The following is a 12,217-nucleotide window of genomic DNA, read 5'->3' on the forward strand; positions in this document are numbered from 1 at the left end:
CGCTTCAGTCTATGAGATTATTGCAACACCACAGGTGCCCGCATCTCATCTACTTTCTAATCTACTTGTCGGGCACCTCTGTTGATCCCTTACATGCAAACGAGTCAAGTCACAGCGATGCACTGATCTGCCTTTGATATTGCAAACAATCCTTTGAGGACTACTGGTCTGTCTACAAACGAGCCTTTTCGGCCACGGACTCATCAACAAGCTTGGCCACGGCAGCGGCACAACCCCATGACGTTTGATACCCATATCCACCATGACCAATGCTGTGAACGACTTTGATAGCATTGCCGTCCGGACCTTTGACCACTTCTCTCTCGGTTCTGATGCCGCCTTTACGCATTGGTCGCAGACCTACACCGTGCCTGATCACATCCAAGGCCTCGATGCCCTTGCCTTCGGAAACTAGACCAGGTGTCAGAGCGATTGCACGCTTCATGATTCGAACAGCTAGGTTTGGGTCTACTGCCGAGTCCCATTTGTCCGCTTGCAAGCAACCTCCTAAGATACAGCCACCACCAGCTGCGCGGTGCATGATGTAGACAGCTTCATCATCACCGTCATCTGTTCCTGAAGTAGTGGCCATGATTCCCGGATCGTTTCGAACGAGTACGATCTGTCCGCGAGCTGGATACATGTTCTTGTCTTGCACACCTTCCATGAAGAGGGAAAATAGGCCGGTACAGTTTACCACCAAGTCGGCCTTCTCTCCAGAATGATGCAGTAGTGTGGCGTCTGCAATATGCTTTACGACGCCTCGTCTGAAGTTGACACCATTCTTGAGGCACTGCGAGACTAGCCAAGGAAGATAGATGGCTGTGTTGATGCAGACGGATGTAAACGATGTACCGCCATCCATGCCCTCAGGCAGTTCCTCTTGACTGAGGACCTTGAACTGTAGAGCCGGGTCATCAGTGATTTGTCGTCAGGATGTGTTGTGGCAGATGGCATACATTAGGGACCACTTTGCTAAACCATGCATCTTCGCGTATAAGCTCCGCAAACCACTCACTGACAGGGCCCTTGTCTTTCTCTCGGCGATAGATGAAAGTATCTACACACCACTGTCAACAGATTCTCAGCTAGCGATCTTGTTAGCAAGCTAGGGTACCTTGAAAGTGAATGCCAGCTTCGGGGTGCTTCTCGGCGAGCCTTGCTAACTCAGGCCAAGTGCTTCTTTCATATTCTTGAGACGGCGTTCCTTCCTTGCCAACACTTTCGCGATCAGTACAGAATGTGCATAGAGAAGCTCACACATCGACGCGGTCTCAAGTCAGGATAATCTAGACATACGGTAGATAATTCGCTCCAGCCCACGGTGATGCGTATTCGATGTCGTAGTCTCCTGGCATATGTTTCGCTGCAACGGTAATGCTGTAGTCCTTGTTCTTAGACAGTAGGTAAGCCGCAGTCAGGCCCGAGACTCCAGCTCTATGTGTAAGTCAGCCGGGTGAGTCTTTTGAGCCGAGCGTGAGGACTGACCCTAGCACGACTACTTTATGTTGAGGTGCCATCGTCCGAACACTGTAGCTGATCAAGTGATTAGTTGATAGTTGGCTGCTGCCTACTTCACGTGGTAATTCTGTCACACGCAGTGAAGACGATGGAAGGAATCTCGGAACGACAAAATCACAGCACCTCAGGGCAACACGCACTTATATCCACAATCTCACTCGTCGTTTCCGCTTACTTGGACCACCCATACCAGTTTTCCGCCCCGCATTTCCGTATCTCTTCGCCGGCCGCAAGCCGTGATCGGCCACGACAAACTTGTGCTCTTGCCCGCCGATGAGCACGCCAATCAGACGAGCTCTCAAGATCAGATAACGGCCGTCACACAGAAGGAGGGAAGTTGCTGCAAATGAGGCACGGGGTTAGGTCACGGCAATAAGCGACAAAACAAACCACAAAGAGCCGTAAGTTTTGCCAGTCCATGCGCTCATCATCAGGCGGCGTCTTTTCAGTGATGATGCCAAGACACGCTCCAGCTTTCCAATTCTGCTCCTTGTTCTTCACTGGCAACTCCTGACCGTCGAGCGTGTCCTACACTTTCACCTGTCATGTCCTTCTAATTTTGCTGTTCAATTCGCACCCATGCCTGTCTGCTGTGTTGTTGATTTTGGTTCGCTGATAAACCCTCCCTTACAGCACAATGGGCGGCAGTCAAGAAGAATTTCCACTCTTGAACAGCCTTGGCTTGTATGCTGCCAACATACTCGGTGATGGTATGGAGTCTTTCCATATTCTTTGCCTTCACCCACTAATGTAGCCAGGAAATTGTCTGTTCCACGCCCTCAGTGATCAATTGTACGGACACCAAAAAGAGCACCAAGCCATACGCTCCAGAGTCATTGGATACATGCGAGACCATGCCGATTATTACAAACAATTTATAGACGCCCAACCCGGCGGTGGCACGAGGAGGAATCCCAAGAGAAAGAATGTCGGTTCCTTCTCCGCCGTTGCTGCTGCACCCTCCGAGGCAGATATCGACCATACCTTCCAGAATCACTTGGAGAGAATGGCAAAAGGCGGCACATATGGTGACAACATGGAGATATCGGCCTTCAGCTCGGCCTACAACGTCGATGTCAAGATCTACCAGCGAGACTTTGCCTACATGATCTCGGGTTCGGGTGATGATGGAGAGCGAGACGTGGCTCATATTGCCTACCATGTTGGTCTTGAACAATGGCCAGTGTATGCATGTGCTGATTCGTATAGGCCTGGGAGCATTACTCATCCATCCGTAATCTCGATGGCCCTCACCATGGCCCCCCGAAAGTCACTGTCAAAGCTTTGTCGCCCGATGAAGAGCAGAAGCAGAAAGAGAAGCTTGCCCAGACACCTCACGTGCTCCCTTGGATGGTGGATGTCGTTCTATCGTCACTGCCCTTCCTCGCTGACAAGCCTACAATAAAACGCACGCTCGAAGAATGCAAAGGCAACATAGACGCTGCTGTCGACAAGCTGATGGGTGCTGAAGAGAACGGCAGCCTTTCGTCTGCACAAGAGAGTTCTAGTGTCGAGCGTGAACCTGACAGCGACGAAGAGTACCCCGGCAAGGATGGGCCCAACAAAAAACGAGACCGCAGACCCTCATCACGACAACAGTCTCGGGAAGCCAACGCGGATGAGATGCGGGCCAAGTTCGAAACTCACAACGGATCGCAAGAGTCCATCAAGTCGGAAGCTTCTGAGTCCGTGAAATCACTGCCCGAAAAGAAGGACGGCGAAAAGAGCTCCGACACACGTCCAAGGCCCACAATCAGACTGAAGTTCAACGCACAAAGGGCATCTTCACCGGCACCTGTTCCAGCCAAGGCTCATCAACGACAGCCTGCTCGGGATAAAAAGGACATCAAGAAGCAGGCTCAGAAAGCAGCACGCAAGGAACGAGAGCAAGCAGCGGCCGGTAAAGACCGCCCTGAGAGCCCAAACACGTCCGGCATGAAGCTCCGCAGCAAAGGCATGGTCAACACCCCACCTATCGAATCTGGCTTCCGCACCCTCTTCATCTGAACGACAGGCTCTTCTAAATAATGACCTCTCGGTACCGGATGCAGGGATGGTCATGCGGGTACATGAACAAGACGCCCTGGCATCCTCTTTTTCTTTTCTTTCGTGGCTCTCAATGATGCATAGCGTGGGCACTTTGAAGGCTGGCAATCTGTGATTTTCTATACCACCATGAGCATGGCGACGGCGTACACAGGAGTACTGGTGGTGTATTTGGGATACGAATCGGCATTTAATATGCCAGAAGCATGGCGTGATGACTAGACGGGTATCATACCCGAGCTCATAATCTTTCAAGAATCGTAGCGAATAGCAAGACGATGAACAGGGCGCACAGAAATGTTTTTCCGCCCTCCAACCAAGATCCACATCATTGTGAGTCGTGATGCAACTCCGGCATGATGCCGTCGCTGCAAGCTTGCCGCTTACACAACATCTGCTGTTGGCACTCATGTGTCCATCAACGATGATCTATGCCTGTTCCTGAGAGCATTACGTCATCAGATGTCGCGATCCAACATGAAAGCACATGAAGCCAATTCTTGTGACAGTAAGGTACCTAAATTTCAGCAAACCTCGTATCGACCTACCTCATCTCCCATCATCAAGCTCATACCAAGCATATCATCTCTCTCTTTACCCATGAATTATCTAATTACCGGAGCGGGAAGAGGTATTGGACGGGGACTGACACGAAATCTTCTTCGACAACCAGGCAACCGGGTATTCCTGTTGGACAATAACGAGAGCGAATTACAGAACACTCTTTCGCTTGCGTCAACTTGGACAGAATCGGCAGGTTCTGACAACAGCTCTTTCAAAGGCAAGGTGGTCAATCTGGAAATCCGCGAAGAGATCAAAAGCGTTATCCACGAAGTCAGCGAGTTCTTCGATGGCAGGTTGCATGTTCTCGTCAATAATGCTTTCGCTACTTCGCACATCTGGAAAAACGACAAGGGCATGGGGGATGACCTCGATTCCGACGAGATCATGGACGAATGGGATAGCAAGATAGCTGTCGGACTCACTGCGCCATTCATGCTTTCGAGGCTTTGCGTACCTATGCTCAAAAGCGACAGCGCAAAGCTGGGTGCTGGATGCATCATCAATATATCTTCTACTCGTGCGAAGCAGGCAGAAGAGAATCACGAAGGCTACAGTGCAGCCAAAGGTGGGCTTCTTGGCCTCACGCAGAGCATGTCAATCAGTCTGGGACACAGACATAACATTCGAGTCAACGCGATTATACCGGGCTGGATCAACGTTGAAGACGAGAATAAAGCGGCCGATGATGATGGAACTCGATGGGAAGATGGCATGACTGACCAGGATCACTCATGGCACCCCGCTGGTCGCGTCGGAAAGGTTGAGGACATCTACAAGACAGTCAAATTCCTTGCTGAGTCCGAGTTTATTACTGGTGAGGAGATTGTTGTGGACGGAGGTGTAACGAGGAAGATGTACTATCCAGAATAAACAGGAGATGAGCACTTGCTGGCTTTGCGTCCGACAACTCTCAATATCGACCTAGCGAACGTTCTTGAATGACTCACTACGATCTCGTGTAAATCCTAGTGTCGCCATCGATTCTTTCGAGTAGCGTGCTCATTTGATCAAATACCTCAGCATACAATGTTTGTGCAATCGGAATCAGGTATAGGACAGGACTGTTATCCTACAGGAGCTGCGAGTCGATGGCTGTTACCTGGCCACATGCCCTTCTTCGTTGGCATGGTTGTGCATAACACTCCTAACCTCGTCTGGTCCAGCCAGATACATGAACTCCATTTGATTCAGATGAGAAATGCAAGCCGGGTTATCAATCAGATAAGCCGCTCGGGTCATTTTGGCGCTAACGGTTTAGCGCGAAACTGATCTGCATGCTCTCATACTGTCATCGGTGCTGTCTCTCCCTCACAGGGCGTCGTCCCAGTCTGTCTACGTCGCCGAATCGGCGCTAGCTGGAGGAAGAATCAGACCACCTATTTGGTAATCAGGGATAAATGTCCAGATGTCGGCACCATAAACGTGTCGATGCTCCACCAACATGAGTATTGCGCGAGGATTCCTGAGACCCAGTTGTCTTCTACACAGCATTTGTAAGAATACCAAGGCTCCGTGGTCGGCGGTTGTGGGATCCCCATTTCGCAACATACTCTTCCCTTCTGCTTCGTCTTCTCCCTCGTCTCTAAACTTCCGGTCACTCGCAGCTATGTCATCTAACAAAGATCCCGACACCCTCAAGGCTACCCCAAAGGTCCTAGTCATCGGTGGCTCTTACTCTGGGCTTGCAGCAACTGTCAACCTCATTGATCTTTGCAATGGTAAACAGCCTAGATTCTCTTCAACATCAGAAGACGAAGCCTCTATCAAGACCAAGATGCCTGTCGATATCACAATCGTCGATGAGCGCGATGGGTACTGTAAGTGTTACGCTAGACGAACATCACAAGCTGTCCTGACCAGGAACTTAGACCACTTGATCGGGAATCCCTTGGCGTTTGCCTCGAACGACGCTGCTTCCAGGAGCTGGACAAAGTTTACAGACATTCCCGCGTTACAGTTGCCCAACGTACATTTCTTACAGGGCAGTGTCTCGGCCATTGACTGCGAGAATAAGTTTGCCTCAATACTGGGCACAGATACGAAACAACAATTCCAAAAACAGTACGACTATCTTGTAGTTGCTTCAGGCCTACGACGGACGTTTCCTGTGGTACCACAAGCGCTTGATCGAGACCAATTTCTCGTAGAGGCCAAGACACATATCGAAGCTATCAGGAATGCTAAAGAGGGCGTAGTCGTCATCGGTGGAGGTAAGTAAATCTTGACGTCAAACCACAGCACAAAGTTGACTTTGCTCTCCAGGGGCTGTGGGCATTGAAATGGCCAGCGAAATCAAGCTGATGGAACCTTGGCAAAAGGTCACTCTCGTCCACTCACGGGACCAACTCTTATCTGCAGAGCCTCTACCAGACGAGTTCAAGGCTCGCAGCCTCGAACTATTGGAAGAGAGTGGTGTAGAGGTCATCATGGGTCAAAGAGTGACTGGGACTGCTATCACGGAGGGCCATGATGGCAGTATCTCCTGTAACCTTACCCTAGCTAATGAACAGCATATTATGGCTGGCCATGTCATCAGAGCCATATCAAAGAGTGTGCCTACCTCGAGTTACCTTCCGACTGGAGCTCTGGACAAAGACGGTCATGTCAAAATTGATGCTTCGTATGGGTATTGATCTCATTACTGTGGATACTGCTAACTCGAAGTCAGGCTAAGGTTCAACGGTGATGTGCCAAACGCTGTAAGTCACTTTGCCGCCGGTGATATTGCATCCTGGTCTGGGATAAGACGTTGCGGTGGCGCCATGCACATGGGTCACTACTGTGCCATCAATATTCATCAGGACCTTCTGAAGCATCGATATGGTCAATCACCTACCTACAAAGAGCTCTCGAAGTTTCCAAATGTGATGGCCCTCGCCGTCGGTAAGCAGGCGGTTGTCTTTGATTCGACCAAAACTTCCTCGGGAGAAGACCTCATGCGTAGCTACTTTGGCAGTGATCTTGGAAATTCTAGTGAGTAAGCCCCTCAACGTCAGCATCGTGATTATGCTAATCCATATGGCTAGTATGCTGGAACTACATGAAGCTTGGGCAAACTATCTCAGTATGAAAGTCATGTGAAGATTCGAGTAGTCAAGCATCTACACTTCACCTCGAGTGTCATATAATAAAGCTAGGCGAGAAAGATGAATCGGGTGTGCTGGCGATGAGAGAAGGCAGTGTTGGGCATGTCTTACCGAAGAGGTCACCTTCAGCTGTACCTCCCAGTCAGAGCGAAGGTCCTGTGGCTCACAGGCACCACTCGTCAAAAGACCTCTCCAAAGTCTAGCATAAATAGAATCCGGGGGCTGTGGGGTCGACTCACAGCGTTGGTTGGTCGCAATTATGACTTTGGTTTCAAAGATGTTTCTCCTGATTAAGTTCTGGTTTTTTTTTTGCTCGTGGAAGGGGGGGTGTTGTTGATGTATGTTGTTGTTGTTGTTGTTGATGTTGTTGATGTTGTTGATGTTGTTGATGTAGCTGCTGTCGTTATTGTCGTTGATGTATGTGTTGTCGTTGTCGTCGTTGTTGTCGTTGTTGTCGTTGTTGTCGTTGTTGTCGTTGTCGTCGTTGTTGTCGTTGATGTAGGTGTTGTCGTTGTTGTCGTTGTCGTCGTTGTTGTCGTTGTTGTCGTTGTTGTCGTTGTCGTCGTTGTTGTCGTTGTCGTCGTTGTTGTCGTTGTCGTCGTTGTTGTCGTTGTTGTCGTTGTTGGTGGTGTCGAGATTGGTGTCACAGGTCAATTATCACATTGGGAAATTCCAACAGGGTATCGATTGAAAAATAAAAGGGTATCATATGTATGACTCGATAAACTAAACAACTCCAGAGTCTTTGGCAATTCAAGTGACCATCACATGACGATACATTCGGCTTCATCTCTCTTTTGGTTGCTTCTAGTCAGGCCTTGGTTAGGCTGCGGTCTGGCCACTTTGCCTTTGCGGATCTCCTCGAGTCTCTCAACCGCCTTTGGAAACTTGTACGATGCGGCTCTCGTGTACCATCTCCTGCCTTCCTCGAGACTGGCAGGACAGCCGATGCCGTTCTCGATGTAGTAGCCCAAAGCATACATGGCCTTTGCAAGCGGAGGCTCACTCATGGCGGCTTTGCGTGCCCAGAGATATGCTTCTGTATCTGATTGATTCAGAATACCTTCTGCACCGGTGAGATACCAGCCAGAGAGTGCCAATTCGGAGTTATGCTCACCCTGAGCGGCAGCCTTTGAATACCATGCGATGGAGTTTCGCGAATCGACCGGTAGACCCAACGATCCATACTCGAAGGCTTGACCAAGTCTGAATTGCGACTGCTTGTATCCCATCTTGGCTGCTTGCATGTACATCTTTTGTGCATACTTCTCATCCGGCTTCACAGCTGCGCTAATAGCGGGATCGGGATTGCCTTCTTCATGAAGACGAGCAAGTTCATGAATGGCATGAGGGTTATTGGTATCGGCGTTATCAGCAGCTCGTTTCAAGTATACCACTGATTGTCCTACGTTCCTTTGCTGGCCAAGCAAGCCTCTGAGTAATATCATACCCATCTTGTACATCGCAGCTACGTCCTGAAGTTGGGCAGCACGTTGGTACCACTGCACAGCTTTGTGATAGTCCCGCTTGGTTCCACCTCCTTCTTCAGCTCCCATTTCACAGCACATGGCCGTTCGGTAGGCTGCAGCTCCATGCCCAGCCTTCGCCGCGCCTTGGTAGAGCGAGAAGGCCTGCTTCGGGTCAGGCTCGAGGCCGAGATCTCCAGACCCGTGGCAGTCTGCGAGATAGAACATTGCTTCTGGGTAGTTGGCAGCAACAAGCTTCTTGACACGCTTGTGGGCCTCAAGCACATAGCGTTCGCTGTTCTTCGCGGCTGACTTTGCGTCCAGACGGCCGTTCTCGGAGGCTAGCACAGTCGAAGCTTCGACCAGTTTCTTAACCAAAATCATCGAGGTCTTCATGTCATTGGGATTCGCATCAGCCTTTGAGCGCAAGATGTCAATTTCGCTCTTTGTCACTGGTCCAGAATCGACGATGACGTCTTCCGTATGAGAGTTGGGCTGTGATTGAGGCCTACTGCTTGAGGACGCATCCACATTGTTGGCATAGTTGCGCACGGGTATAGGCTTGGGCGGCTGTGCCGATGACTCGTTCTGCAGACCAGGCCGCACAGGCACCGGGTGGCTCGGAAGTGCGTCGGGATTGATGTTCTGGTTACGACTATACTGCGGTGCGCCCGGCATCGTTTGAGCAGCTGACCGTTGTGTAGTAAGAGGTGCGCCAAATGGACGATCAGTCGACATCGGCGGAGCAAAGCCACTTTGGATCGCGGGTGCACTTGGCGACCTTTCATCCACAGCAAAGCGTGGGTTGGGTGCCCTTCCACCCATTGTATTGTCGAGTCCGTAGCCATGCTCGGCTTGTCTGGAAAGAGGAGGGACAAACCCGTTTGCAGCTGCGGGCGCACTTGGAGCCCTGTCACCGGAAGTCTGGCGCTGCGGAGGGAATCTAGCGTCCGCTGGCATCCCATTTCTGTGATCATGGGGCCCAGGCATTAGTCTTCTAGATTGTGGACCTCTAGACTGAGATCTGACATCCATGGCCACAGGATGCATAGGGCCAGAATGCATTGCACTGTGAGGCATTGAGCCGGGTGGCATAGGACCAGGAGGCAAGGAACTCGGAGGCATTGAACCCGGGGGCGGGGGTCTCACGGGCGGACCACGGCGAGCTTGGCCATTCGGCAAAGACCCTGGAGGCATTACGCCCATTGAGCCTGGATTGTGTGGCATGGGACCCCGTCCGGGTGGTCCCCGAGGCATGTATTCGCTGGAGTCTGGGTTGGACATGTTTGCATTTGGTATGGGTCCGCGTTGCATAGCGTGATTTGGCATGGATCTACCCTGTTGTATAGGAGGCCGGCCGTTGGACGGCTGTCCGTGATAGGGAGCTTGGTCATCAGAGGTGAAGGCCCTTTGCTGCTGAATTGGTCTCGGTAGCCCAGGACTAGGCTCATCATAGCTCTGGCTTCGTTGTTGGTCTGGCGGAGGCATCATATGGTTCTGATTGCTGTAGCTCTGATCGTACCCTCTCAGTGGTCTTCCTGAGTGATCTGCACGTACATCATAGCCTTGATTGTGGTGACGGTCAATCTGCGGCTCGGGCATAGAAAGTTGGCCATTGTATCCGTAGTCATGCTGTGGAGGTTGCGGCTGGTTACGCGTAGGCGCAGGATGTTGTTCGCGATATGTGTAGTCGTGCTGCGGGGGTTGAGGGTGCCTGGTCGGAACAGAGAATTGATTTTCTGGATCTCGGGCTCGCTGCTGCTCTCGATGTGGTTGTGTATTGTGGTACAGATTTTGTGCAGGATGCTGCGGTAGACGGGTGGGATGATGGGGCTCGGGCGACTGAGTAAATTGCTGGCCTTGGAAGCCGAAGTCAAAAGCGCTCGCCTCGTCCTGAACGGGAGTCCGTTGACGCAGATCTGGTTGAGATTTGGCAGAGTTCAGCTTGCTGGAGGCAGTTTGATAGCCAGAGCGAGATTGTGGATGGTTGACAGGATTGTTCAAACGCACGCTGGCGAGATGTTCGTCGATGGTGGGCTGACGCTTGTGTGCAGAAGACGTGTCGAAGTCGGGCATGGCGGCTTCTATCTCATCCTCCCGATTCATGGGCCGCGGTGGGTCCTGATAGTAGTCATCGTAGAGGCCAGCTAAGCTCTCGTGCTTGTCGGAGGGATGGTTCCAAGGCTGTTGAGGGTGAGCGAGGTCGTCCTGATAGGCAGAGGCGTTGGAGAGGTGAGCTGCTTGCGATATGCGTGCTTCGTAGGGAGCGTGGGTCATGGGAACGATGGCTGGTCGATGGCGTGCGGTCACGCTGCTTAGCAGGGGAGACTCCAGAGTACGGGGATCGCCAACGACTTGAGTGTCGAGAGGTGGCAGGAAGGGCCGTTCACGAGCATTGGCAGAGTCGCTCGTCGACGGGCGAGACGAGGTAGAGTAGGGCGGACTGAAAGTGGGTAGTGGAGCAAGTTGTGGCTGGGCCTGCTGCGGAGGACTGCGATATGGATCGCGCTGGTCTCGAGGGTCTGGACGAGCGTGCTGCCTGACAGATCTTTGGTCTTGTTGACGGGACTGGGCTTCATGGTACGGCTGCGAAGGGTCTTGTGGACGCGACTGCGGTGGATAGTGGGAGTGGAGCGGCTCTTGCGGACGAGTCTGAGGTTGATGATGCGACTGGGACGAGGGTTGCGGAAGAGGATGGACCGAGTCTTGGGAACGAAAGTGTGGCAGAGGGTTCGGAAGGCCCTGAGCGCGCGAGTGTGGTGGAGGGCGTGGCGCGTCGGCTGTTGAAGGTCTTTGAGTCGAGTTGGCGGATGAGTAAAGATGATCGGGTGGTCTGATGGGGTTCAGATTGGGGTTGTTGGTAGGTTGGGCATTGCGCGGTCTAGAGGCGTCCCGTGGTGGCCTCATGGGTTGGGTAGAGGCATCATGTGGTGGTCTAGAGGCCTCCCGTGGTGGTCTCGCGAATTGAGTGTAGACATCTTGCGGCGGTCTAGAGGCGTCTCGGGGTGGTCTAGGATCCTCTCGTGGTGGTCTAGAGGCGTCTCGTGGCGGTCTGGGATCCTCTCGTGGTGGGCGCGTAGGTTGGGAAGGGGCAGCGGTAGCAGCAGCAACAGAGCGCTTCGTGGGAAAAACGGGAAAGGCGTTGTCCTGAGCCATTGGATTCTCTCCAGGCGAAGGCTGGTCGAGCAGACGTCTGCGAGGTGCTGTGTGCCGTGCGTCAGTCTATAACTCTATGAGGTGCGGTGCTACGGCGGGGTCATGTGCTGTCTTACCTGCCTGCAATGCTGACTCTTCTCTTCCCGTTCTGCCTGTCCTCCCTCGGCTCCTTTGTGCTGGCTTGTCTGCTATCGAGACGGCCTGTGTGCCATGCTCTTGCTCGAGATAGTTGTTGTGCGCTGAGGCTATGGCGGTATAACCTCGTTGATCTGCTACCTGGACTGCTGGTGATTGTGCTCTCTGAATTGTATAGCCACGTGGGGGAGGCATATATGCATTCCCTAGGTCATACGCCATCCCTGCGTCGCCGTTGGAGCC

General features: G+C 52.1%; 5 protein-coding genes across 5 annotated transcripts; 3 read left to right on the forward strand and 2 right to left on the reverse strand.

Annotated features, from left to right (window-relative positions):
* Positions 1-113: 113 nt before the first annotated feature.
* Positions 114-1,184, reverse strand: AUEXF2481DRAFT_38828 (uncharacterized protein). The gene has a single exon (XM_013489525.1). The coding sequence runs from the start codon at positions 863-865 to the stop codon at positions 173-175; it is 693 nt and encodes a 230-aa protein (XP_013344979.1). The 5' UTR covers positions 866-1,184; the 3' UTR covers positions 114-172.
* A 775-nt stretch (positions 1,185-1,959) lies between these two features.
* AUEXF2481DRAFT_38829 (uncharacterized protein) lies at positions 1,960-3,858 on the forward strand. The gene is made up of 3 exons (XM_013489526.1): positions 1,960-2,231; positions 2,280-2,683; positions 2,731-3,858. The coding sequence occupies exons 1-3, from the start codon at positions 2,159-2,161 to the stop codon at positions 3,526-3,528; spliced, it is 1,275 nt and encodes a 424-aa protein (XP_013344980.1). The 5' UTR covers positions 1,960-2,158; the 3' UTR covers positions 3,529-3,858.
* A 309-nt stretch (positions 3,859-4,167) lies between these two features.
* AUEXF2481DRAFT_46671 (uncharacterized protein) lies at positions 4,168-5,001 on the forward strand (the record flags this gene model as incomplete). The annotated part of the gene is made up of 1 exon (XM_013489567.1): positions 4,168-5,001. One exon carries the CDS (start codon positions 4,168-4,170, stop codon positions 4,999-5,001), a length of 834 nt encoding a protein of 277 aa, XP_013345021.1.
* A 412-nt stretch (positions 5,002-5,413) lies between these two features.
* On the forward strand, positions 5,414-7,528 carry AUEXF2481DRAFT_38831 (uncharacterized protein). The gene is made up of 5 exons (XM_013489527.1): positions 5,414-5,948; positions 6,000-6,341; positions 6,394-6,751; positions 6,800-7,104; positions 7,158-7,528. Exons 1-5 carry the CDS (start codon positions 5,573-5,575, stop codon positions 7,199-7,201), a joined length of 1,425 nt encoding a protein of 474 aa, XP_013344981.1. The 5' UTR covers positions 5,414-5,572; the 3' UTR covers positions 7,202-7,528.
* Positions 7,529-7,981: 453 nt separating this feature from the next.
* Positions 7,982-12,196, reverse strand: AUEXF2481DRAFT_4048 (uncharacterized protein; the record flags this gene model as incomplete). The annotated part of the gene is made up of 2 exons (XM_013489378.1): positions 7,982-11,886; positions 11,956-12,196. 2 exons carry the CDS (start codon positions 12,194-12,196, stop codon positions 7,982-7,984), a joined length of 4,146 nt encoding a protein of 1,381 aa, XP_013344832.1.
* Between the last annotated feature and the right edge of the window lie 21 nt (positions 12,197-12,217).

The sequence above is a fragment of the Aureobasidium subglaciale genome (assembly GCF_000721755.1).
Source record: "Aureobasidium subglaciale EXF-2481 unplaced genomic scaffold scaffold_7, whole genome shotgun sequence".
NCBI lineage: Eukaryota > Fungi > Ascomycota > Dothideomycetes > Dothideales > Saccotheciaceae > Aureobasidium > Aureobasidium subglaciale.